Source organism: Mugil cephalus, chromosome 5 (genome assembly GCF_022458985.1).
Source record: "Mugil cephalus isolate CIBA_MC_2020 chromosome 5, CIBA_Mcephalus_1.1, whole genome shotgun sequence".
Classification (NCBI taxonomy): domain Eukaryota; kingdom Metazoa; phylum Chordata; class Actinopteri; order Mugiliformes; family Mugilidae; genus Mugil; species Mugil cephalus.
The window spans coordinates 19953688-19980798 of NC_061774.1; the positions used below are offsets into that span (position 1 = coordinate 19953688).

Sequence of the window (27111 nt, forward strand, 5' to 3'; positions counted from 1 at the left end):
TTCCCACAATGCACCGCGAGGTCTGCAGTATAATTATTCACAAAGAAAGAAGGGCTGAGGAGGAACAGCAACAACAACAACAGGGTGGAAGCAGAAGCACATAGCCTGGCTAAACCTCTTACCTTACGGGATCCCGTATGCTGGCAACAAGGTAACCCCTCAATCCCGCTCAATCTTGAAATAAAACTAATGTGCGGTGTGTTTTTCTGTGCTGACACTGCGTTTGGACAACGTTAAGAGGCTCTCAGCTTCCATCTGGGCTCTTCTTCTTCTTCTAGGCTAACGCTAGCCAACAGTGTCGTACACAGTTACCATTACACAGCAAACGCGATACACTCGGTGGCTTGATTTACAGACTGGGTGCACATTTTCTAAACAATCATAGTGTTATTTTATGACTAATATTTGCTTAATTTCTTGTGTCTGTTTACGTTGTCATCCACGATTGCGCTGCAGTTTCCAGGCAGCTGTCCGCTGTTCACGGTTATTACACCACCCAGATACGATAGTTTGTGTTATTTTTATTTCACCTTTATTTATCCAGTTGAGTCATTTGGGCAGAGCAATTTGCAATGACGCCCTGGGTCACAGGCAGCAAACATAGAAAAATACATATAAGTGTAAGTTGTACAATTCAGTACAAAGAAAAAAACATTTTAAAAGTACAATATGCGTATAAAGTCACACTGATCATGTCCAGATAATATGATAGTCACGGTTTTCTTGCTGTTTTTGTTTTTACTTTTTACTTGGAGAACAAAAAGTGTTGCGACACAACGAGCCACGGCTCCTCGAGCTCTGCTGTAACCATGTAAACACAGGGGGGCACGTGACCAGCCACATGGCGCTCACCTTATGTAAACTTATTTAAACTTATTTAAGTAGGTTTCACCGGTTCAGTCGCTTTAGCAGTTCTCACGAGAAGCGTCCAAGCACGTATAAGCCACACGTCGATTAAAATTCGTATCAACTTTCATTTTAACTTACGTACATGAAACTTATGTATGATCTATGCTTCTGCGCTAAAGTGACGTAGAGGCTCCTGCTTAAACTAGACCCCTACATGCGACCTTGCGCGGACCTTGCTGTGTAGCTGGCGTGCATCTCCCCAGAAAGGTAATTACATGTGGCAGCGATGCAGAGCACAAAAGCTGTGATTGGTCTGACTAGTTGTTGCATATTTCTGCTATGGATTTTCCGGGTACTCCTCCATCCCTGTGATTTTGGAATTGATTGTTTTGGATCAATAAAGAATCGGAAACTGAGGAGATTTGGAGATGGAGACACGTCCGCTGAAATTTAGGCGAAAGTTTAGACACCATTGTTGAAAGTGATGCAGGAAAATTAACCCGACTGGCAAAAATGACACAGCGCCTACTAGAGTTTGGGTGGAATTGTTACAGAGCAAATATAAATGTATCACATTGGCGTACAGACCTTGCGTAGCCCAGCGCACTAGTATAAATTGCGCATTAGATGGCTATGGTAGACTTTTGTCATCCTCAAGGGAAATGTGGTCACAGTAACTTAGTTGCACACAACAAACACTCTTACAAAGGTTGTGAAGCTGGATAAAGTAGTGGGGTATGAAAGAAGTTCTGTAGAATTCACTGTGGGAGCAGAGCTGAATCAGTCTGTTAGAGAATGAGCTCCACTGTCCCTCTATTGTCCATTGTAGTGGATCAGATGGATTGTTTATGATGGAGAGCAGTTTGTCCAGTGTCCTCATGTCCCTCACTGAAACAAACGTCTCCAACTCACAGCCAATAATATGTCCGGCCTTTTGGATTAATTTGTGTATCCGACTGATGTCCTGTTTGGTGGTATTGCTCCCCCAACAAGCTACAGTAAAGTACAAGGCGCTCACCACAACAGACTGGTAAAAAGTCTCCAGCAACTGGAGCTTCCTCAGGAAGTAGAGTCTTTTCAGCCCCTTCTTGTACACAGCATCACTGTTGTCCCACCAGTATGTTGTAGGTGGCGTAGAAGCAGTAATTATATTGTTGTTTGTCACTTTTGGAGTCTAATAACTAATAATATTAATTGGATTTTAGTATCAACATTGTAAGTGCATCACACAAGCCTTATTAGTAACTTGAAACAGCAACTGGTGCCTACACACGTTTGAAAAGTAAAGCTTTCGAATGTAACAAAATTGATTAAAGTAACTGGCAGAGCTGTTGATTCAACTGTGTTTTCATTTTGGAGGCTGTGGTTTGTAGCGGTACAAAGTATTGACTTTATATTGTGTTGTGGGCTAAATAACAAAAAGACTTCAGGATTTAATTGAATCCAGTTTAACAGCGCCTGTTAAACACCATCTTTTTTTTTTTTTTTTTGCTGTTTCTACATAAATTGAACATTATTGAAGTCATGACAGGGGATTTGGGACGGATTCGTTTCCACTGGTGTGTGTAATGAAATGGCATGTGTATTTTTCTGCGGGTGAAATGGGATAATGATGACAATGATTTATTTATTTGGTTAGTTTTAATTTGTGTTGTTGCTAACTATCAGAATACAGTGATTTTTGACCCGTGTATCTAAAGTTTTACAAGATAATGTTTTAAATGCACATAAATGGATTAGCCAGTGCGATAAATCCTCGTAAACTGTAGGTGAATAAAATACTCAAGCACCTCTTGTGTAAAATACGCGTCATCTCCTGTGTTTCTTCACAGTATCACGTCATGGCCCTGAGGAGCTGAGAGTGGGAAGAGCCATTTCCACCTGAAGGGAGGTCACACAGCTTGATCGTTGCTAGAGAGGAGTGGGGGGGGGCCCAGGCAGACCGTGGACGGGGAAGGGGCAGAGCTCAGCTGGAGCCAATGCAGCAGCAGCATCGACAGCCTGAGCTGGTGGAAGGAAGCCTTCCCGTGTTCGTGTTCCCCACTGAGCTCGTCTTCTATGCAGACGAGCAGACGTCTCACAAGCAGGTGCTCACCCTCTACAATCCCTATGAGTTCGCCCTCAAGTTTAAAGGTCAGTGAGGAGGAGGAGGAGGAGGAGGAGGAAAGACCATTTGGATTTAATAACCGTGAGATTATTTTAAGCCACAAACCTGTGGATCATTTCTTTTCTTCCCTCGACAGTGCTGTGCACAGCGCCTAACAAATACACCGTGGTGGATGCCACAGGAGCCGTCAAGCCTCAGTGTTGCGTTGACATGTGAGTTTCATGTGAGGTTGTTCTTCTCAATTGTCGTGCACATCTTAATTGTTTATTGCCTGCTTGGTAACTCGCTGGTTTGCATGACAAACGTTTGTTTCGCGCAGCTAGCTTTTCCCCCCGCGGATGAGCAAAGAGTCCGTCTAACGTTCTGTGTCCACACAGAGTAATCCGACACAGAGATGTGCGGGCATGCCATTACGGGGTGTACGACAAGTTCCGACTGCAGGTGTCGGAGCAGAGTCAGAGGAAAGCTCTCGGCCGCAAAGAGGTGACGGCCACGCTCCGTCCCTCGGCCTCGCAGGAGCCCCCCAGCCCCCGGCCCCAGGACGAGGACCGCAGAATGAAAGAGCATTTCGCAGACAACGAGTTCTTTGAACAGACGACCTTTCAGACAGGTAGGACAAAGGACTGATGGGTGATGTAGCCACTAGGTGGAGCCAGAGAGCCATGAACTTCAAGTTTGGAAACTTGTCAGCAGACATGTCTTAACCTGTTATCATTACAGCATTTTAGCAAATAAAAACACCCATTAAGGACATGCCCAAAGTAAATTGAATGCTGTTCAGGAACATTTTGGAGCTCATGCATGGTATTTGTCTCCTTTGAAAGCCAAGACTCTGAAGTTTCTATCACACAATCAGAATCACTCTAATCAAAGTTGGCATACAGTTAAAAATAAGAAGTTGTTGTGTTCCCCTGAATTGAAATTGAATAACATATCATGACTTTTATCAATGAAACTAGAAGAAAACTACATGATGAATGTAGCATTTGCTCAAACACAACTCTACATAGCTCTGACTGGTTCAAAAAACTACTACTGTCCCATATACAACCCAAGGGAAAGTTAAAAGTGTTAAATTAAATCTTAATAAAATTTCATACTGTGACTTCTGTGATCACATACAGGCCAATGTCTTCATTATCTAGATAATACATTTATAAGTTACACACACAGAACAAACAGCAGCCTGATTCATTAAGGTTGGGGTACTGTTATTCATGCTAAAGTTAAGCCATTGAATCAAGACTGTGTTTGAATTTTATCGATTAGAATTGAATTTAAATCACGTGGACTATGTCTAATTATTATCCTCTTATACAGTTGTTGGACTTAGTTTCAGCATCCAAAGAAGCTAAAATAGTTTGGGATTTAAATGAGCGTTATATTTTTATATTTACGCTACTGTAGAGTTTTTGAAAAACCTTAAAAGTCACGATGTAAATAAGTGAGTGGATAGTGGCATTGTGTTGTTAGTGTCAGATCAGACCAGAGACTGCAGGCTGCAGTTATCTGCATGGTATTTATTTTTATTTACCAATACACGACGTGGACACAATATATTTGTGCAGCTGCAAAGTAATATTCTCATACCCTCATACCAGCAGATATTTTTTTGACTTTTAATTAAAGCTTCAGGTTAAACTCTCGAGTTTCTGTGTGTCTGTTTGATTAGCAGAGAGCCGTCCTGTTGCTGGAGGACCGAGTCTGCTGACAGTGCTGCTCGGGCTGGTGTGCATGGCCGCCCTGATGCTCCCAACGCTGGGGGAGCAAGAATCTACTGTGCCTGTCTACCTCCACTTAAGTGTTAATAAAAAACTTGTAGCTGCTTATGTTCTCGGTGAGTAGAAAAAAAAACAACTTTTGTTTATATAATCACTTTTTTTTTTCTGGAATAGTATTTGCGGTTTCCTACATCCTGGGGCTCTGAGCTGTTTCTTGGTTTATTTTAAGGTCTTCTTACGATGGTCATCCTACGCACTTGAGGTGCCGAGAGCCGACAGGAGGAGGAACGATGTCCTGCAAGAACATTCTCACACCAGAGGCGCTACTACGCTTCAATGAGTGGAGCTGACAGAAAGGAGTGGAGTGGGGGGGGGGGGGGGGGGTGGGGTCAATGACCTCGCCCTCTGAAAAATACATTTTAGCATTCTCGTTTTAAAGTCCACACGTTTGTGTTAATGCATACATTGACACAATGCCGAACTGATGCAAACTCTGGGAGGGGGGGGGGGGGGGGGGGACACCTGCAGTGTGTTGGTCTAAAGAATAGAAGTGTGAGCTGGGCCCCCCCCCCCCTCTCTCTTCTACATCCGGAGCAGGGCCCTGAGACATGAGGTGTCGTTTGGCCTCGCGCTCTGTGTATTTCTATTGCCATCATGTGACTGAATATGTCTAACTTGAGTGAGGAGGAGTCCACATGCAAACGTGTATATAAAGCCATTAAAGTTTGTTATGGTATTCACCTGTAACCGTCATTATATTGATGTTTTTTTGTTTTTGTTTTGTTTTTGTTTTTTTTTGGAGCATTTTTAGCGTAGGCTGAGGACTAAATGCAGTTGTTTGCATGTGTGGATACCTTTATCTGAATGGACTTTTCGTTTTCTAAGACGCTTTCCACCAAAGGAAAGATCTTCCACTGAGGGAGAGTGGTCCGCTTGCCGTACTATTATCAGTGCTCCGTCAAATGTTTAATAAAGTCTCGATACAGCTGTATTGTACGGTGTTTGTGGGCGGCATCTGTTTTTCTTTTCAAGAGAAATAAAAGTTGGGTCCGGTGGGCGTGTGGAACAAAACATGCCAAACAAACCATTTTATCCTAGATGAATCAGCCATAACATTATGACCACCTTTCTAATATTGTGTAGGTCTCCAAAACAGTTGTAACTCATCATTGAATGAACATGAGGGGTTGTTGTTATTGGTGTGGACCATAGCACCCTGTGGGTTGAGGGGAGGGGCCTATGTGGATCAGCCCACAGACACACTGAACTGATCAGTTGGGGATCTAATGAATTTTTCATGTTTTTGTGCGCCTGTGTCAGGCTGCGTGGTGCAATGACTGCTGCCATCAAGGACTGTCATTACTGTGGGGTGGGGGTTGTCTGGTCTGGTCTAGGTGGGTGCTGCATGTCTAAGTAGCATCCACATGAGTGAATGCCAGGTCCAAACGTTAAATTGACACACGATGATGAATGTTTTTTTCCTTCCCACGTGGGTGGTCATAATGTTATGCCTGATCGGTGTAAAGGGTAGGGTACACCATCTATTAAAGGGCTAAAACACCTTAGAATCACCAATTACCCTAACGTGCAAAAAACACGATAGCATAATTTCAGTGGATTCATTCTGTAGCCGATGATGGGAATAAAGTGGACGAGGTACAAAACCTCTACAGGTTTTTCTGTTGAAACCGTTTCATGCTTTTTAAGTTTTCCAGTTAATATGACAGGCAAATTGAACCATCAATCGAGCTATAACTAATTAGCTAATTAGCAAGTACTGGACTGAGGACGTTGGGATTTCATTCTGCAATGTTCAGACATGAAAATTAACACTATTCGATACATTTTGGTGACTTTATCATAATACTAGGTGACATAATTTTTTCCAAAAATTACTTCCTGTTCAAAGATGCTGCTTAGTTTTACTAATCCCAAAAAAAGATCATTAAAAATAATTAAAAATGCATAACAAACTAAAGTTCAGGTCTCAGGAGGATATAGAAAGGTAAGAAAGAAAGGTATTTTGTTGGCAGCAGGGTACAAATTACAGGACACACATCTGTCTATGAACTATATAAACATTTGAAGGCTACTGAGCCATAAAGGGTTCAATATCGAGTTAGACGGGCAGCTATGGACTCTGGGAAATATAGGTGCAGCTATCACAGTTCAGGCTTAACACTCAACATACTGTGTTTTTTGATTTTAAGACACACACAGACTGAAACGCTACAAGACAAAGCATCTTGTGCAACAAGCTTTTAATAAACATATCCACAGCAGAAACAGCAGTCTCTTAAATCACAATGCGACGGTGCCGTTCTTCTTCCTGAATGTCCCAGCAGTCAGTTGATTTGGTGTAAATGAAAAAAAAAAAAACAAAACAAAAACACAGAAATTATTTACTGGGGATAGCAACCTATCACCATCCAATTTTATAATAAACACTTCTTTTTCCATAAATAAGAACACTTTACCAGAGGACGAAAAATGTCATATTTTCTATATTTTTTTTTTTAATATCTACAACAACAGAGAGAAAAAAAAAAAAAAATCCTCCTGACAAGAACACAGGATACGAAGGAACCTTTAGTGTTGAAAGACTACCAGGAATGACCATTGAATTTCATCCATGATTTACCGCGAGGCGCGTTTAACGTCGCAGCAAATCATTCGGGAGCTAAACTGGACAAAGAAGCACCACAGTTCACATCATAAAAAATATACGACATCTGCTCAAAACACAACTTCTCTTACAGTAAACCAGGGGGAAAAAAAATATAGATATATATATCTCCATGGCTGTACCCCAAAAGTAGCTCATGTTTCTTCTTTACAAAGAAAGCTGTTGAAGACCTGTGCCTACATTCACCTCACAGCCAAACTTAAAAACTATATGCATGACATCCGACACGGTTAATATGTACATAATTACAAACAGAGCGGGAAAACAATAAGTTAAGTTTTTAGTTTCTTTTTTTTTTTTTTTTTCCCAAACAAAATCTGTGCATACAAAGGTCTGTGGGCACAGACAGGGAGAAATGTACACATCCAAAAAGTCTTTTTCGTTTGTCCAGTGCTCAATGTCTCTGTCTCTGGTGAGGGGAACTGGTAGGACAGATGTGCAGGGTAGCCACTTATAATAAAAACACGATACCACTACAAAAAGCCAAGCACCGTCCAAGATCCTCAACTAGCAGCTGGTGCTCAAAAGTGTCTTCAGTCGTTCCCAGTTTCACCACCCGACGAGGACGAACTCATCCTCGTTTTCCTCGATTCGAACGCGTCTCGACCCTCCCGAGAACGTAGCCATGAAAACAGCTGTTTCGGAAGCACACATGGAGGGGGGAAAGGGGGGGGGGGGGGGGGATCCACATATTTAGGTGAGACGAAGGGTCTGAGGAGGAAACTGGTTCCCCGGCCAGAGGCTTTTTAGTGTCTCTGGCTGGTTTCCGCTCATTTGGGGGATAAATCCTGGAGGGAAGCGAAAGGCGAGTTGCTGGACGAGGAAGGGGACACTCCCTCCATTTTGCCCGGCGAGTCGGTGGAGGAGCCGACGCTGCTGAGGCTGCCGTCCAGTAAGTCTGGAGAGTGGCTGAGAGAGAGGAGGGAGAAGGTGTCAGATTCAGACAGGCTTTTTCTGAACAAGTGCAATAAATTGGAAATAGATCATATGGATTAATATTGGTTTTTGACTCAATTTATCCAATGAAATATCACTGTCATCTGATGCATATAGATACACTATTTTAAGTTGTATTCATAATTTCTCAGAACTGTGTAGAATATTGCAATATCACTAATATATTGTGACTCAAGTATCACGATACGAATCGAATCGTGAAGTCCTTGCCAATATCCATCCTTAGTTATAACGGTAACAAAACTCTGACTATCCCAGATCAGCTGGGTAACAGACTACCTTTATCAGCTTACCTACCCCGTGTAAGTCAATCACCTCTGATTCAGCTTTAAATCTAAGCTAATCGAGATTAGCTCCAAGCCGCAGTCTGATCAATTGCCCGCTTCAGCTATTACGGTGGCATTTTCTCTCACATCTGGCCACTCACCAGGAACTGAGATCCGACAGGTTGGAGACGTCCGAGGACAACATGGTGGTGGTACCCTGGAAGAGCCTCTTAGGCTGACTCTCCGTCTCCATCTCACCTGTGGAGAACAAAAAGAAATAAACTGACATGAAATAAAAAGTGGACGGTGAAGCTCAGAAGGCCGTATTGCAGATTAAAGAAATGATAATGATTGATTAGGGCAGTGGGCCATCAGCTGGGTCCAGATACCAAGAAAAAGACTTAACAAACCCCTATTTTACATATTACAACAAAGCTGAATGCACTTTTATTAACTTAAAATGATTCCCAATAATCCCACTAACACATACAACTAAAAAAAAATGTTTAAATGCAGCTGCAGCAGTAACCAGTAGGGATGGGTGTCGTTGTTCGGTGTTACCTCTCTTGCATAATTTCTCCTTTGAGCACCTGTTGCAGAGTCTGAATCTTTTGAGATGAAGTACAGACAAACCTTTGACCGTTTTTAGACTTCGGCACAGCAACAGAGCTAAGGGGGCGTCAATTAAAACTTCAGTGGCATCGAGATCTGCGTTGCTGCTGTTCTGCCTAGTTACTGCTGTTAGGTATCATCCCTAGTAACCAGGAGGTAAAGAACAAACTGCAGGAAACTACTCTGACCTGAAGTGGAGAAGTGAGTCCGACACAGGGTTTATCACTAAAAATCAATCAATTTCTGTTGAATTCAGCTCAGACAGCGCAAACTGCCATACATCACTTCATTAGCACAAAGCTGCCTGATTAAACTTCACTAAGAGAGACAGAAGAAGAAGCCGAGAGGACGTTGGGAGGCAAATATTTCTGTTGTTACCGACCGTTTTCGGTGAATGTAGCTCGATGACTACAGTGAATGTGAATGTGTGATAATTTGGTGCTGCACGAGTGCAAAACATGACGGGAAGGTGTTATTTATAGATGGCACCATTAGTCCCGGTAGATGTACCAAAATACTGGCTGACAAGATGACAGACTCCAGGAGCTTGGCAGGAGACGAATATTCCAATATGATAAGAAACAAAAGTCTAAATCTCGACAAGTTTCTAAAAAAAACTATGAGTGGCCCAAATATTTTGGCTAACATGAATCCAATAAAACACCTGTTTGATCCTGACACTGTACAGGTCCCTTCAATTTGTATCGAAATCTCAAAGTAATGACTGAGAGTTTGACTCTACATACGACACTGGTTTTCTGGCTACATGCTGAGGATCTGTTTTAGTGCCATAAGACTAAAAACTTAGAAAAAAAATAATAAAAAAAAAAAGTACGGGCCCTGGTTCTTTCCCTCAAACGAAATGTTTCAAGTTGATTTTAAAGGGATGTGAACAGAAAGGTTTGTAAGAGGATTTAAGATCCATCCGTCAATCTATACAAGCTAAATTAAAAAAAAATGCATCTGAAATACCTGAACACGCAGCCTTATAGGGTTTAATCCGATAAGAGATGAGGCTTTAACAAAGCTTTTAGGGAAACATTTAGATTTTATGTCGTGTATCTCACCTTTTCGTTTGATTGGACCTAATATGCTGGCTCTGATGCAGTTGATCGGGCTTTGACTCCTCCTACTGAAGAACACAAAAGGAAAAAAAGTAAATAAATGAACTCAACGGCCAAAATTGCATTTACAGAAGAAGTAGTTTACTAAAGTACGAGGACACACAAGGAGCTGCTACTAACCTAAATCGTCGCGTTGGGCTGGGTATTGGGCTCGGGGTTAGACCGTTGCTGCTCACCAGTATTTGTAGTGAAGGAGAGAAACACTGCTGCTCGGAAGAGATGAAACGGACGGAAAAGATCACAATGGAGACAAAGATGCATCAGCAACTTATGATGTGGATAAATTTGCATCAGACATTCATTTAACTGGTGCAAAATTAAAACATAACTTTGAGTCTTTCTCCTGTTGTTTTGGCACATTTTTCAGATGTGAATCATTTCCACACATTCAGGCTGAGAACATGCAAGTTATGCGTTTAAATTGTTGGAGCGCATCCAACAGAAAAGGGTCAAAAAAATGTTGCTTTTCTGTAAACTGTCTTCCTGCAGGATACAAAACACGGGTCTGTTCTTATTGCTCTACTTAAGTAGATTAGGTTTTCGCAAGCCATCAAAATGCTTTCATCAAGTCATTTGGGGTGTAATCAGTTTATGGTGTGCATCTGGAAACGGTGAGGACAGATGTACCTTCTTCCCTATCCCCCTGGTCGGGGACGGGGCGGGCGACACGGGGACAAAGTCGATCCTCTTTGGCGACGAAGATGCCGACTTCTCCAGATCGTTGTCACTCTGAGAACACAACGTTACCGAACACGTTGAATTTTTATCATTCAATTGCGCACCGTGCTGTAAACAGGGTTTCTGCAGGTTTGAACAAGTGAAATTTGAGACTTTTTAAGACCTTTATGGGTTAAATTTAAGACCTAGATGAAGTACAAAAAAAAATAAGGAAAATCAGAGACCCAGATTCACTTTGAAAATAACAAAATTTATTATCATTCATCTATCTACTGCAGAACATCCCTAGGGTTTGCTCACTAATGAGGAACAGAAACATAATAGGCCGGGGCCAGAAGGGCTCACACTGCAGATGAAGTGGTAACAAATGGATGTGAGGACTTGAAACTTGACCAAATTTAAGACCTACAATGCAAAATGTGCACGTATTTAATACCTTTTAAGGCCTTAAATTGTCAAATTTTAGATGTTAAGACTCTGCAGAAAACCCTGTAAAACATCAGCAAAACAGAGCGAATGTGGGAGTATTATACTACCAACTCAGCCTGACCTTGAAAGACTGGTGGCCCTGTTAACTCCCCAAATGTTTTAGTTAATCTAGCATGTTTCCACTTGCCCGCTCTATATGGGGAGTATAGAGAGGCGAAAAAAAAAGAGGCCCGGGGGCCGAAACATGCAACTGGAAAACATAGCACGGTCGACTTTCAACCATCCCAAACAACAATACTGATAGTGGCTGGAGGAACCGTAAAGGAGAGTGAATTTTTTACCAGACTAAGGCTTTCTTCCCAGGACTGGCTCATCTGCATGGCGGCTTGCACTTCTCTGAAAACCCAAATATATACATAGGAAAAACAAATGAAGAGAGAAGGGAGACTTGTTACCACTTGACTGTACACATAGTCAACACAACAGGATATTGGATAGGATAAGAAAGTGTCCAAAACAACAACAACTCGTGACAACAACTGTTTCTTTCCCCCTATTCAAGCTTGAATGAATTTAAAAAGGCACACGGCTACTATTTGCATATCACCTAAAACAGATTAAAGGTTCAAATAACCCTTTGTCTACATTCTGTATACGTAAACACACGGCTTACCGCTCATGAGCAGTTTCTCTGTTCATCACATCAACACCCTCCTCCTGCAACATCACACGAGAAAGTTTAGGGTTAGAAAAGTCACACTAGCTTTTCTCAATTATACGCTTTGTTCAGAGAGATTCTGATCATACACTAGGACTCTCTAAAAATCAATGCTCCTCTAAACTGTCTTGCATGTTTGTCAAGACACAATAACTCCCTACGGCCTCAGAAAAAGACACAGGTCTGATCCTTACTTGTTTGATCTGGTGAAGCCTGGTACTGGGGACGCGAATAGGTGACGAAGGGACCTGTAAACGAGGGTAACACTCAACACCGAGCAATAAAAGACATGCACCGACTGAGCCGGCGTGTGTTTTTGTAAAGCACTGTTACCATGTTGGGCCTGTTGACCACAGTAGTGCTATTTCTCCGACTGCGTAGCACCTCTCTCTGGAAAACCTGGGAGTTATCGCTGCAACGAGAAATTCACAGACAAGACGTCACATGTCTTTTTACACATGATGCAAATGTTGATACTACAATGTCTATATAAAAAAAATATATATATAACTATATTTGATTAGGCAGTAAGTTATTGTAGAACCTTAAGCCATTTATCATGGGTGCACTGTTGGATCTCCTCAGGTGTCCATCGGCCTGAACTATCGAGGATGGGATTTCAAGATCCAGCTCCATCTTTTCTTGTGGCATGAGTCCTGAGTTGTTCATTTTTCGCTTGATAACTACCTACCAATTCATGCGCTTGAAAGAAAAACGGGCCGGCCAGCTTAGTAACGTTACATTATTGACCTGGAAACTTCGCCAACTTTACATATAAGGAATAAGTATTTCCTTTCAGGTAAATAGGAACTAGCTGAACACACAATGTAGGCAACACACACACACACAGAGCAATCTGCAAGGCCCTGTCGTCAGTTCAACCCCAAGTGATGAAGAAATTTAAAGCTGTCTGAAAACCATAATAAAAAACGTTATATACTTATATATTTTATATATAGATATATATAAACTAAACTACACTACCCTGCGTTACGGTTAGCTGTAACAACTTTCCTGCTGGATCAATGAGCTAGCGTTAGCATAACTAGCCAGTTGCTTTCTCCCAGAACAAAATGGATGTTGGCCTCAGGTCTCTCCGTGTGCGACGTTAAACAAAAAAAAGGACAAAAAACAAACAAACAAAAGAAAAACAAACGACGCAGCCAGTTAAAGCTCACATAACGCGTACTGTGAGCTACAGTGTCGCTAATCGCCAGCTAGTTGGTTGGTCCAGCTACCGAGCTCAAGCTAAGCTAAGTTAGCACTGGAGCTAATATCCACAACGATGCCATTTCCAGAAAAGAGAGGAGCAGCCAGATGCCACGGCTCACGCGAGTAACTAAACCATCCTGCTGTAAATATTCCCCGCAGACTGCTCTACAGTGTAAATGTTTGTTGTTGTTGTTAGGAAGCTGGGTGCCGCCAAGAATGAACCAGTTTCTTCCCAGGTGATGATCACACACACACACACTCAGAGGCTCAGGCTACTAGCAGCAGCAGCAGCAGCAGCAGCAGCAAACTTCACGCCCCTTTTAAACTTAGCACAGCCGTCCAATCAAAAGACTTCATGTACCGGCGTGCTCAGGCGGAAAGGCGCTGAGATGTGCGATACTACTACTACTATTTTTTTTTACTTTGATACCAAGTAATACCAAGGCTAATATCCCGATACAGACGTCGATACTTTCAGACGTCTACTTGCGTGTATGAAAACTCTAAATATTAGATTTTGTGTTCTCTTTAATAATCAGCAGCAGTTTAAGATAATCTGAGGAAATCACATTTAACCCTTTAACATCATACCGCTTTGTCGTATATGGGACAGCATTGAACCATTCAGAGCTCTGCACACGAGTTGTGTTTGGGTTGATGCTGCATGCAATTCCTAATTGTCTTCTGATTTCAAAATAAATTGATAAAAGTCATTACAGGATTCAACCAACACATTTTTTTAACCAAAACAAACAAACAAACAAAAAAATCAAGCGAACCCAACAACTTCTGCTTTTCTTTCTTTCGTTTTTTTTTTTTAACTCTGTGCCAACTTTGATCAATGTACCATTTAGTGGTTTATTTAAAAAAAAAAAAAAAAAAATTGAGGGGGATGGGGTGCAAAAAAGGAAAGATAAGAGGTTAAAAAATCTCTCACACAAAAAAAAATTAAATTGTGAACAGTTGCTCCAATTTCGATAAAGCTGTTTTTGAACCAGATGGAGTGGTCCTGACTACTGCTTTTTCTGTATATATTTTGTCAAAAAATACAAAAAAAAAGCTTATGAGTCCCCCCCCCTCTTCTTCTTCTTCTTCTTCTTCTTCTGCGTCTTCGTCTTCTTCGTCTTGTGTAACGGTGCTAGGCATCTGTCTCATTTGCGCCACCTTTTGTTACGGAATTTTGGCTCTGATGACAATTTTAGGTCCAAAAAACAAAAACAAAAAAAAACATGACTTAACTGTAACCCTCGTATCATCCTAATTCCCTTACATGCTGTAGCATTACTCTAGAATTATCTTTCCCTGTATGTAATAAGCCTTGTTCCTCACACCTCCAGCACCTCATAATAACATGTCCTATCATCTCCATTTCCTGACACCCTTCTCTCAGCCCAGTCTTATGCTTCCTGACCAGTTTTAATGTATTATTCAAAGAACCATTCATGCCCTAATCTCAGCCTTATCGGTACCACTTCTTCCTCCTTTACTTGAACTCTCTTTAACACCTGATATAAATGCCTTCCTCTGCTCTCTGGCCGTACCCCACCCCTTTTTTATCACATTTGATAAAATTTCGCCTTCAGTTCTGACTTAGAAGTACTTATACGCATGTCTACCTGTGCTCTTTTCAACACTTCTTTCACCAGCCTGTCTGCTTTTTCATTCCCTCCCACTCCAACATGCGCTGGAACGCATGTTGTTACCTGACCCGTCTTGTTATGTATTTGAATAATTGTAGGACTTCATATAAAGTATATCTTGCAGGGTGTCAGGTTGAGATGAAGCCTCTACTACTCTAATAAAAGCAGTTAATAAAGTGAATGCTTAACATGCTTTGTTTGACTTTAATGAATTAGTCTCTTGATTCTTTTTGTTACTTTCAGTAGTCTGTAGTCAGTAATATTGCAAATAGTAATAATTTCCCTTTGATATTTGATATTATACAGTGTGTGCGTGTATGCGTTTGTTATCCTATTGCTTCTACCTGCCCAGGGACTGCAGATGAGAATTAGATTTTAGCTAAACCTGGTACAGAACATCTCTTTGCATAATGCAATTAATGCATTTTGTACTTGTTCCTGCATTGCCTGCATTTCATTGTTGTTATTTACCAAAGCCATTGCTTGTGTTATTCCTTGTCACTAGCAAGGAATAGGAATTAACTGCAGATAACCGTATTATATGAGTATTATTATGCCATTTCTGATAGAGTTAGTCCACTCAGAATACAGTGTCTGACCTGGTAAATCGGAAATATTAGTTTCCACAGCTCGTGAGAATATCTTTGAACACTGACACAGTTAGTTACAAGTGAAACATGTCATCACAAGTTTGCAAAAACAGAGCAAAACAGCCAGAAACTGAACATTGGCAGAAAAAAAGAAAAGAAAAACACATCACACAAATGCCTGGACATCAAAGTGAAGACAACAGTGGCGGATCAGTTTAGGATGCCTTCAAAACATCCAGATACGCGGAGAACTCTCTCTATGGGGGGGTCGGCGCATCTTTATGCAACTGTAGACTTTACAAGAAAGACTTTACAAGAGCGAATACAGAGTGTTCATCACAAGGTGTGAACCCTCCATAATACCTCAATGGTAGAAAGACCACAGGAGCCTTTGCCTAAAAGTGCTAAGAGACCAAACCAGTTCTGTGTCTCCTGCTTTAAAAGAAGAAGTGGAAGAAAACTGGACAGAGAAGGAAGTAGTGGCGGCGGAGTTAATGTGAAGCACCACATGCAACTAGTGTTATTGATGATGTGGCATAAAAACAAAGCAGTAGGATGATTTCTGAAACGTAGGGTGACGTAGTGTCTGCTCAGAGTCAGTCTCTTTATTGAAAGGCACGGACAAGATAAAGAAGTGGAATATCCTGCTGTGACGACAACACCTTAACACAGGCAGAAGTCTTTCTGACTACCAGCAGTTGTCGTTACCTTGAAAAGATTCCCAACAAAGTATTAACGATGAACGTTTTATTCATTATTTGTGATGTAAAATGTGACTGTTTAAAGGAAAACGGGTCAATGAAAACTTCACTTCCGAACAAAACTTCTCCTGAGTCTTGAAATCTGAACAAGTGCTTAGAGAAATCATACACAAGTTGGGTTACAACAAACAAATGTGAGTTTTTATCAGTCTTTGGATTTTCATGAATAACATCAAGCAACCAGACATGATTTAAATGCTTCAACTATTTGGGTTTCTATCGGACACTAAGCTTTGTAGTAACATCCACCGGTCACAGGAGGAGGAGGGAACAATTAATGTCTGGTACTACAAAGTTCAGAATTACAGCAATGGCTAAATAAGAGCATTTCATAAAGCTGAAAATGTTAGTTTAACTCAAACTAAACGCAGTTTGGACATTTATACATCCGTGAACTATACATGTCGTCCAGCAGTTAAAAGATTTTTGTTTTTAAATTAAAAATAAATCCCTCAAATGCATTCTTACACACTCATAAATAAGAGGATGTTTCATCTTCAGCAGGCGTGTTTCATCGGGGACAGCAGCCAACATTCACATTCCTTTCCTACACTCTGTATCATAGAATAATCTATCAACAAAGCACCACAGAAAAGTTATTTTGTCCCAAAATATACAGACAGAAAATGTAAGATCCTCTTAAGAGTGCTAATAACACAAGTATTGATAGTTCCAGGTTAAAACAGAATTACAATCCAATCACTAGCTCATCGTGATTGTGTTGTTGCAATTATGATAAATGAAGCTTGAAGTGTTGATATCAATAAATTACAGCACTGCTTCAAAAAAAGAAAAAAAAAAACTAATCAATGCTGGGGCATGAAAGAGTTTTACTAATTTTTAAATGAAGCTGGGCTCCATGCTGTTTAACCCAGATTTGGTTCTCTCCAAGGCGATGTTTAAAAGCTAAGTCTAGTTTGCGTGCGCAGTCATTCACTTGATCCGTGTATCCTCAGGGACCCTGAGCAGGCTGGTGGTTTCTATGACACGAGGTGACATACTAAAATATGAAATGAAAGGCAAACCGGAACACAAATGCACACATTAAACAACGTGAAGTGCCCTTCATGCCTTGTACTTCTCCTTCCCTGTTTCACTAATGACGCAGATGTGCTGAAACAGAAAGAAGAAGAGGCTTTAAAAACATTCAGATGTAATCCTGACACTCAGATATATAACGGGGGATGAAACGATACACTCAGCTCAAGATATGATATGAATTCTGATTCTTGAGCTTGCAGACACATTATGTCTGAATGGATTCATTTAATTATTTCTCAGACAAAAAACACATTTCTGCAAACTAAGAAGGAGTATTAGGGACAGCCCCAAAACAAACAAACAAAAAAATCCAGACCTAACAACAAAATCTAGCACAAAACTAAAAAAAATCCAGGCAAAAAAATAAATAATAATAATAATCCAGGCAAAACAAAACAAAAAAAAAAAAATCCAGCCAAGAAATAAAACAAAACACCAGACAAAGAGACAAAAAGTCCCGCAATGCATCATTACATCCCTAATATATACTGTTGAACAAAATGTGCAAAAAGCATACACTACTATATATATTTATATTTAAATCCATCCATACTCACATTTAGATCTCTAAAGTACTCGTTGTAGTCTAGTGCGTATCCCACCACGAATTTGTCAGGGACCTCAAATCCTACAACTGTGGAGAAAAAAACGCAGTTAATAAAGAGTTTCTTATCTTTCAAGAGGTAAAAGAAAACTGAGATTAAAGTGTTAACTTGACCACTGCGTACTCTACTGACTAAAAGTCAGCTAAAATGTTATTTTCTTTGCCTTTTCTCAAACATAACAAAGGTTTTTTTTACCGTGTACATCTGATCTAGTGAGTGTGGTAAAGAACCTAACAAGACATATACTGTATGTCATAGGGGGGCAGGGGGAAAATATTGCAGGGCGGTCGCAAAATTTTCTTTAAATTCCCCTTTAAATACACATGAACATATTTTAGTAAAGGGATAAGGGATAGTTTAATACTGAATGCAAAATGATGATAACAATGTACCTTTATGAATAGCACTAATAGGCCGAGTTTGACAGTAAACACATATAGTAGGTAGGGGGTTCCTACTTAATCTCTCCATCAGTTTGGGGGTCATTGGCCTGAAAAACATTCAAGACCTCTGCTGTACGCCATCACCTACATGTGCTACGTCTCCCTGTGTTTGAAACGGACGGACTTCTAATTAGGTCGTTTTCTTTCTGTAAGAATGATCGAATTCATTTAGTTGTCATTCTAATATTATTACTGCTGCCAGGAGGCATAACGGGCGGTAAGTAAGTAACTATTATTATTACAGACCGGGAGTCAGGCTGCTCTTCTCCCAGACACCCGCACACAATAAACAAACTCTTATCTGTGGACTGCTGCACCGAACCACCCACCCGCCCCGCCCCCCACGGGATCCTCACTGGACTCTCTGACACTTCCTACTTCTCTTATCTCTATGTTATATTTAACTTCTTTATTGTCTTTGTAAGTCATTCCAGCATCTACATTTTCTATTCTGTGAATATGTGTGTCATAGACGAAGTATGTGTCTGTGAGCCAAGGTAACGAAATCGTGTTTAATATATGCACCGATGATAAAAAACACAAAAAACATATGTTGTGGAAGAGTTTCTTCCTCTGTATCAGATAAAACACGCCCACAACAAAATCCGACTGGCATGTTACCAGACTTGATTTTCTGATAAGAACTGAGTCTGTCTGTGCCTGGGTGATGTCACTGAAGCATCGGACACCTTTGTACACCTATGCTGCAGTTTCCTAATCATTACGCTGCATTTCCTATCACATCCTCAACATCCCTGATAATACTTGTTGAGTGTCAGTATCGTTAACAGGAAACATTTTGTAAAGCTGTTCCATCATATTTCAACTTTAAAAACAAAAGGTCTTGTCCGTTCTCCCTTTTCATTTTTCCGGTTCGAGCGTTAGTCTGCTAGTAACTTCCTGTAATTGAGGGACCATTCAAAAAATGTTTATACTCTAGAAACAAGCCGAGCCATGCTTCAGTTTGGCTTGGATTTCGACCAAGCCACTAATTTTGCTTAAATCAAATTGAGATGTTCGAAAATTGAAAAAGTCTGATGTGAGAGGGTATTTGAACTCACAGTCAGGTCGGTAGCCAACACTCCTCGGTGTCCTCTTCACCAGCAAACTGAGGACAGGAAAAAAAAACATCAAAATATTGAAGACACACAGAAAGGTCAAAGAAGGATAACGTGAATCATTCGTTCTACGAGATAGTTTGTGTGGGAGCGGCTGTCAATTACCTTGCTACTTTTACCATTTTGGGATTGTACTGTTTGAGCAGTTGCAATAAAGTCTTCATTGTCTTCCCTGTGTCAATAATATCCTTGAAACACAGCACGAGAGAGGCTGACATTAGTGGTCCAGGAAACGAAACAACGAAAAAACTTCAACATGTGAGAAAGAAATCAGTACATACCTCCACAATCAAGACATTCTGCGGAACAAGAAAAGAACAATGTGAAAAACAACATTTGTCACAATCCAAACTAATTACTGAATATCAGAAAAAAAATGTGTTCATGCCGACAACAGCGGTGACATTAGATTGAAAACAATGGCAGGGCATGTTCTCCTTTCAATAATGTAATAATAATAATAATAATAATAATAATGTCATCCTCTTCTCACCTTGCCCGTGAGCGTAGACAGGTCGTCTCCTCCGATTACTTTGATTTCACCTGTTGACTGGTCGTTCTGTTAAGACAAAAGTAAAAACAGAAGAATGACCCCGTTTCTACGTGCGAATACAAGAAGGTTTCACTTGCACAGCTTATTTTTTTTTTGTTTTATTTACATCCAGATTTTGGGGCCAATGCATGGTTCATTCGTGAAGGTGTGCAAACCGTTACAGTACAAAGGTAACAGTTAATGTTTGCTTTGTGTATTAACTTTATTGGAAGTATTTTTTTAACTATTGATCCGAACAGTTTCTGCTGGAAGCTTCTACGTTTGCTTCCTTTTAACTCTTTAACTCCCTAGGTTGTGAAGCGGTTGAGGCATCTGACCAGGATGCCTCCAGGCACGAAAACGAACAGCCTCATGTAGGTCATTATTTGCATCCTGAGTCCGGTTCCACTGCATTTTGTCTCTGTGTCAAGCACAGGAAAGTTCTCCGCTTCCATTTTGCTTTTTTCACTTTTCACTTACATGCACGTAAAAACAGGTGCATGGAAAGACATGGACTGACACTGTAAGGGTTTTTAAAACAGTGGTTTCTACCATGTCTTACTGCAGGTTAGTTACAATGCCCACTATAATGTGGGAATTACAACAGATGTTCAAGTACAAACCAAAAACCTTAATCAGAGGTTTGGAAATTAGAGTTTTTGTGGCTAGTGGAAACGCCCATCTTGTTTAACACACAGAGCTCACAGTTTAAATATTAGTGTGATATGAAAGAGTTTCATGACACAAACTGATGGAAGGTGTGAATGTGTGTGCACATGCAGATATCATGTGAGCGCATAAACAAGACACGAACAAAAAATACAGATGTTTATGCATTAAAATCTGTAAAAATATCCGTTTAAAAGGTGATTACACAATAGCTCTTGAGGCGAATGAAGTCCACAGTCATTGGGATGGAGCGGTCGCTGTTCCGGTTCAGGGACTTGATGTAGTCGAGCAGGTCCGCAAAGAACTTGTACCCCCCTTTGAGCACGCAGAGGGCCACGATGTGGTGGCCCCCCATTTCCTTCATGATCTCTCTGGCCAGCCTCTCTGTCCTGGGGTCACGTGGGAGGAAGGGAGAGAGAAAAGGGAGGATCGTCAGCTCAGTTTTCCGCTGTGGTCAGCAGAAGTTCCTGTTTCAGTGGGCAAAGCTGTCATTTCTAAAGCGCCGGGGAGCACAACGAGCCCCGAGACCAGGTTAACAGAAATAAAATAACCAATAACAGACACCAAGCGTGATCCAGAGCAATCTGAAATGTCTACCTAGGACGAATCACACAGAAAACTTTACAATTTCGCCACAAATGTTCACCAATAATAACAAGACCCAGCACAATTTCAATGTCTTGAAACTTGGACTAATCAAACAGAAAACCCTTGTTTTACTTGACTTCCTTACACTTCCACCATGAGCGTGACAACCCACCTGTCCTGGATGAGTCCATGGGGGATGTAAACCCTCTCCAGATCAGAAGCATAGTGCTTTGGTATGCAGAACAGGTCCAGGTCATAGCCCTGCTCCTCATCGCTGATCTGAAATTAAACAGGACACAAAGGGGTTAAAAGAATCTCAGTGGAGGTATTACCTAACCAGGGACACGGGGTATTCATCTGACATGGGGCTGTACAGGGTAAAGGGGTCAAGGGTGGTCCACTTTCCCTTGTACGGTCTTTTACTGCCACTAATTACACATTAAGAGCGCTGAACAAGTTCTGCACAAGTCACCAAGCAGCTCGGATTTCCAGCTACCTGTGCATATGTAATGACAATAAAATGTAATCTAATCTAATCTAGGGGTAAACACTAAATTATGATTGGTAGAAAGAGGAAATTTTGCAATTAGACTTCATTAAAGCGTCAGTGAATCCCTCCTTTGTCGCAACAGACGCCTCCTTCTAACATAAACATTCTGTGCGAGCAGCGAGACACAGACAGCTCAGACTTCTTCTTCTTTTTTTTTTTTTTACGATTGACAGTCCTACAAAGAGTCTGTATTGCTTATATTTTGTCAAATTTAATTATCGGTTGCGGTTCAAACAGCATGCCACAAGAACCCAAGCAGCATAACTGGCATCATGTGACAACCCAGGGAACAGGCGGAGAGCTCCGGGTGTTGTGGCAACGACGTGAGAGACTGTGAGCGGGCAGACACACAGTATTTATAACAGCGGAGAATTTGAATCTGTCCAAGGGAGCTAAATCTTGACTGAACGTGGAAGAGTGAAGTGTCCACACCCACCCTACGGGCAGTTACACTGGTATTGAGCCCTACTCTTTGTGTCTGCTGAAATGAGAAGAAAAAGAAACACGCGCATCTGTTTGGGCTGAGCTCTTTTCAGTTATAAATCATAATAAGGGCTGAAACCGAGCAGATGTCCTCACATTCACACGAATGGAAAGATTATTTTTAACAGTTACTTGCAGGATTTAACGAAGTCAAGTTCTTCGAGGAATACGGTTGGAAAATAAAACACAGAAAACTACTCAGTGAATTTATCTGAGGTCAAAGCACAGATGACTTTGTGCTAACTAAGTCTATGTTTGGCCACTATGCGCTGCACAGCTACCGTCACCTGAAATGTGATATGGGAGACAGGATCACCCACTGTCTTTAAACACAGCAAAATGGACATTCGGCTTCATCGTCCGTGACACTAAAGCGCTTCTGCCAAGTGCACTTGACAGACAAGATCACAATTAAATTGTCAGCTTAACTCTAGGCCAAGTCCTGGAAACTGGAGCATTGGTTATTTATTTACTTTTTCCTGTACAGCTGCCTCACCTGGAATAGTACAAAATGCACACGGGTCCCGCAAAGAACAAGGACCTTGCTCTTTGTCTTTCTCGGCAGGAATGAGTTGGTACAACTGTCAGGAAATACAGTCAACGCGAAAAATAAAAATCTCCTTTGATGGATGAACTCTAACGGTGCAGGTTTCTGTTTGAACCACATATCGTCATCCTCTTTAATGGACACATTAAAAACTGAGCCAAATATTGAATATGATATTTACTATTAAAATGATTTTGTCATAAAAATGCCATTATTTTACCAAGGTGCAGTATTCAAACTAGCCATGGACAGGCTCTGAAGTAAATTTGACAGACTCTTACGTCACTCAATCTCACTAATGTGCCGGATGAGGTCATATATTTTATTACATTTCCAATCAGATACGCAGCAAAACAATTAAATACAGATTTCACCAAAGTGAGACACTTCTTTCGACTTTGCCCTTTAATTCAAACCTTGTCTTTACATTAAGTTTTAATTTATTTTTTAACTTTTTGGTGTTTTTGAACGTGCCATTAACATTCCTACATTCACACACGTGTTATAAACAAACATGGCACCTTTCACGCTAAATTAACTCGCGCGCAAAAATACACGCCCCCCTCTGTTTATATCTCACGGGTGTGTGTGTGTGTGTCTGCGTATAACCGATTAACCGTGAATAAATGTGTAATTAAACTGCACGTTTAATTGCACAGACCGCTACTTCAGGGGGTTTTGGTGATCCCAATCCAATAACATGTCTTGCGTCAGTTACGCAGAGCGTGGAGGACGCATGTCTGTCCGTCCGTCTCCACGGCAGCAGGCCAGGCTGCACCAAAATAAACCGCACCATCTCCACCAAAATGTCTCACCCGGAGAGCTAATGGACGACTAAAGGACCGCGGAGTGTGGTAATAGCCTTCGTTCAATGTGTGCACGTAGAGGTAACCTATGGCCGGAGCAAGAAGGGGGTAACTTACCACAACGCAGGGGCTGGTTGTTGCCGTGTCTGTGTCGGTCCCTGCCATTCAGATCTATGTAGACTACCACGGTGTACGCGTGGAGAAAAAAAAAGCGGCACTGTTGATTTGGTGGACTCTTTACCCTTGTGATAGCGCTCACATGGGAACGGACGGCGCCGTCTCTGCTAGAGGAGTCTGTCTTCTTCCGGGCTGAGCCCCTCGGCTGTGGCTCTGGCTGCCCTTGTGCGCAGGATCACTCTGGGTGAGCAGGAGGAGTTTAGACCCGCCTCCCCACCCCCTGCACCAGGAGGAGGTGGGGATGCATGGGGCACAGCTAAGCAAAGCTAAGAAAGCTAGCAACCACTATTTTTTTTTTCTTTCATTTCGGTCCGATACCAAGTAATACCAAGGCTAATATCTCGATACCCCGATGTCGATACTTTTAGACGTCTATGTGTGTACATGGAAATTATTATTTTTACAACGAACATTTGTGCATGTAAGATATAATTATAATAATAATAATATAAGTATTAAACAAGCTGTCAAATATCAGACGTCTTTTAAATCAGAGCAATTAAAGAGAACCTGCGCAAATCAACAAGTTAACTGATAATCTGAGCAAATTACATCTAAAAAAGAAAACTAAAGCAAAAATGAAAGTACGAACAGCGGCTCTGTCTTCGATATAATTCTTTTTGGTGGTCTTCAGGTTAGAACTTGACAGAACTTGAACTTAATGTATATGGTGTAATTATATTATATTCTGTATATTAGTGCAATTGAATATATATCAGTACATTTTGCACATTAAATCCATTTATTATACATAGCGACATGCAATATTGCAATGAATCATAGGGTGATAAGGAAGTTTATACTTCTTCCTGCTCCTTTTCAGACTGATATTTGTATATTATTTCCCTTTTTACTTTTTTTTTTCATTTTTGTTCCATATGCATAAACATTTATTCATTCAACTTTGACAACAAAGGTCACATTCTCTATCATTTCCCATTTATATGTTTTTGTTGAGAACCAACAGAAGTTATGCTCAGAGTTCATGTAGAGGTGAACCTCGTAGACCATATTTGACTCAGATTTTATCTGAGAATGTTTCCTTGATCTTTCCTGATTAGCTAAACGAAAGCCACGTGCTTCTAAACCTCACTGAGAGACACAGGGACCGGACAGCATGTGCCAAAGTGACCAGATATGGTTCCTTGCGCCATAAAGAGTAAAAAGATTTGCGCTCATTGATGTCCGCTGTTTAGTCCTGGGTCTCAGTGTTGTGTTCTATCCACTTCTCTGACTAAAACAGGAAACACATTAGGATGGACACATTAGGATGAGCATTCATTTTCAATGAAAAACTTTCAGTCTTCTCTGTAATTTTCGCATTTTGCAAATTCATGCAATTTTTTTTGGGCCATTTTTGGAACATGAGCCATATGTTTGACACCTGTGACCTACATCGGTACATAAGTAAAATAATAAAAAATATCCACTGTGGGATTACTTAAAGGATTATTTTATTTTATTTTAATATAACAGTCCTGGACTTAATCCTTCTGCTAGACTGTTCTAATGTTCAGTTCATCATCAACTGTATGATTATTCTGGAGGGCGTGGTGCTGTTAAACTGGATAGAGATGCAGAGTATTAGGTGTTTATTTCGGTGTAATATAACCGCATGCTGGACCTCAGTGATCACTCTAACTTAAAAATTAGCTGGCTACATGGGAGGAGTGGATGGATCTTCGAATTGATGAGGATTTGTGGGATGGAGTGGGGAGGAAGTCGGTCACTGTCTCATCCTATGCACGTTTAAAGTGATTCACAGGGTTCATTTTTCTAAATCTCACATCTTCCCTGAGGTACAGGACAAACGTGACCAAATTCACAGTGCCATTTGAGTCACATGTTCTCTTTTGCCCTCGTCTACATAATTATTGGTCTGGTTATTTCAATATATATATGTCTTCCATAATGGGAATTGACGTACAAGCCTGTCTAATAATTGACATTTTTGGAACTCCTCTTGATCTGAGGCTATTCAATGCAGTTCAACAAGAAATTATAAGTTTCGACTCTTCATGACAGTTTTAAGTGCAATAATGGACGATGTTAAGGATGTGACAAATGTGTGTACTGCACAGAAAGTTATTTCTAGTCCGAATTTTAACTGGCAGCAACACATGTTCCTTAGCACTTACGGTGAATCATATCCTATCACTAAATAAAAGTGAAGTATTTGTTTCTTAAATTCCCTGCCTGAAAAACAATGTAGTTTGATGATGACTACAGGTGTTGTTGTTATTATTATTAGGCACTGCAGGTATCATTATTCCATATCCTGCTACAATTTCAGGACCTTATTTGTCATGCACAATGGCTCACTGACGCACTATTGTGATTCCCCGGGACGCTTGAGCAGAACAGAGTCATTGTTAATGTTATTAGTAACACATGTGCTTTTTCTACAGTGAAAAAAAAGGACCATTGGTATGAAGTATGGAAATCAGGCACAGCTTAAAACTGAACGCTGAAAGAATATGTCTGCTGTATGGTATGGCAAAAAAAAAAAATTGTCGAACTGGAGATTAAGAAATGACATGTAGTCATGAAGCAGCTTTAAACTAGAGTCACTGATCAGCATCATAGAAACTGATGTGCTCTTTACTCAGTTACATATACCAATACCCCAATTAGCCAAAACAATATGACCACGTTCCCGACATTATGTCGATCTTCCTTGTGCCTCCAAATCAGCTGTGATTCATCAGAGAACAGACATGGGCCTTCTGAGGTTTCCTGTGGTTTCTTGTGGTGTCTGGCAACAAAATGTTGTTAGTGGGGGCCCTAAGGTCCTATGGGCTGAAGGGAGAGGCCTCTGTTTATCATCTCAGATACTTGATCAGTCTGGGATCTGATAAATTTGGAGGCCAGAGCAACACCTTCTTGAGTTTTTCCTAAAGAGTTTTTCCAGTGTGTCTGTGTCAGGCTGCATCCTGCTGCCATCAAGGAGTGTCATTGCTATGGGGTGAGGGTGCCTGGTCTGGTCTAGGTGGTTGGTACATGTTTAAGTAACATCCACCTACTGGAACGCTGAATTGTCACAAGATGATCAATAGTATTTACTTCTCCTCTCAGTGGTCATAATGTTATGCTTGATCCGTGTACAAAGTGCTATGTCTGGTGTAGTCGTGACCATAAATCTGGTGGACCACTTAAACTTCTGGACACATGTTCAATTAAAAAAAAAAAGACTCAATTCACT

At 40.9% G+C, this 27111-nt stretch overlaps 3 protein-coding genes and 1 non-coding gene across 5 annotated transcripts; 1 reads left to right on the forward strand and 3 right to left on the reverse strand.

The window, feature by feature from the left end:
* Positions 1 to 5673, forward strand: mospd1 (motile sperm domain containing 1). Of its 2 annotated transcripts, none has more exons than XM_047584370.1 (6): positions 1 to 151; positions 2682 to 2982; positions 3093 to 3168; positions 3334 to 3566; positions 4629 to 4793; positions 4907 to 5673. In XM_047584370.1, the coding sequence occupies exons 2-6, from the start codon at positions 2829 to 2831 to the stop codon at positions 4936 to 4938; spliced, it is 660 nt and encodes a 219-aa protein (XP_047440326.1). In that variant the 5' UTR covers positions 1 to 151; positions 2682 to 2828; the 3' UTR covers positions 4939 to 5673. The 2 variants fall into 2 exon arrangements, with proteins under 2 accessions (XP_047440326.1, XP_047440327.1); XM_047584371.1 differs by having other exon boundaries at positions 4632 to 4793.
* A 1248-nt stretch (positions 5674 to 6921) lies between these two features.
* On the reverse strand, positions 6922 to 13654 carry pabir2 (PABIR family member 2). The gene is made up of 10 exons (XM_047585915.1): positions 12692 to 13654; positions 12481 to 12559; positions 12342 to 12395; positions 12103 to 12146; positions 11771 to 11825; positions 10950 to 11051; positions 10443 to 10528; positions 10266 to 10330; positions 8748 to 8844; positions 6922 to 8272 (listed from the first exon to the last, which is right to left on the reverse strand). Exons 1-10 carry the CDS (start codon positions 12814 to 12816, stop codon positions 8134 to 8136), a joined length of 846 nt encoding a protein of 281 aa, XP_047441871.1. The 5' UTR covers positions 12817 to 13654; the 3' UTR covers positions 6922 to 8133.
* Positions 11515 to 11679, reverse strand: LOC125008720. Its single transcript, XR_007112910.1, has one exon. It is a non-coding gene; the product is annotated as a small nucleolar RNA U109 (small nucleolar RNA).
* A 2667-nt stretch (positions 13655 to 16321) lies between the features above and the next one.
* Positions 16322 to 24094, reverse strand: hprt1 (hypoxanthine phosphoribosyltransferase 1). Its single transcript, XM_047585397.1, has 9 exons — positions 23850 to 24094; positions 21519 to 21625; positions 20964 to 21147; positions 20051 to 20116; positions 19839 to 19856; positions 19663 to 19745; positions 19501 to 19547; positions 17949 to 18025; positions 16322 to 17463 (listed from the first exon to the last, which is right to left on the reverse strand). Exons 1-9 carry the CDS (start codon positions 23895 to 23897, stop codon positions 17416 to 17418), a joined length of 678 nt encoding a protein of 225 aa, XP_047441353.1. The 5' UTR covers positions 23898 to 24094; the 3' UTR covers positions 16322 to 17415.
* Positions 24095 to 27111: the final 3017 nt, after the last annotated feature.

What these genes read in the sequence shown, in the direction of transcription:
- mospd1 (XM_047584370.1), top strand. Translation starts at nt 2,829, where the DNA reads ATGCAGCAGCAGCATCGACAGCCTGAGCTGGTGGAAGGAAGCCTTCCC. An exon ending in CCTCAGTGTTGCGTTGACAT is followed by an intron (nt 3,169 to 3,333) that starts GTGAGTTTCATG and finishes GTGTCCACACAG; the next exon opens with AGTAATCCGACACAGAGATG. An exon ending in ACAGACGACCTTTCAGACAG is followed by an intron (nt 3,567 to 4,628) that starts GTAGGACAAAGG and finishes CTGTTTGATTAG; the next exon opens with CAGAGAGCCGTCCTGTTGCT.
- pabir2 (XM_047585915.1), bottom strand. Translation starts at nt 12,816, where the DNA reads ATGAACAACTCAGGACTCATGCCACAAGAAAAGATGGAGCTGGATCTT. An exon ending in CCCATGATAAATGGCTTAAG is followed by an intron (nt 12,560 to 12,691) that starts GTTCTACAATAA and finishes TTCTCGTTGCAG; the next exon opens with CGATAACTCCCAGGTTTTCC. An exon ending in CCAGGGGGATAGGGAAGAAG is followed by an intron (nt 10,529 to 10,949) that starts GTACATCTGTCC and finishes TCTTCCGAGCAG; the next exon opens with CAGTGTTTCTCTCCTTCACT.
- hprt1 (XM_047585397.1), bottom strand. Translation starts at nt 23,897, where the DNA reads ATGGCAGGGACCGACACAGACACGGCAACAACCAGCCCCTGCGTTGTG. An exon ending in CAACCAGCCCCTGCGTTGTG is followed by an intron (nt 21,626 to 23,849) that starts GTAAGTTACCCC and finishes GTTTAATTTCAG; the next exon opens with ATCAGCGATGAGGAGCAGGG. An exon ending in AGTACTTTAGAGATCTAAAT is followed by an intron (nt 17,464 to 17,948) that starts GTGAGTATGGAT and finishes TTTCTGTTTCAG; the next exon opens with CACATCTGCGTCATTAGTGA.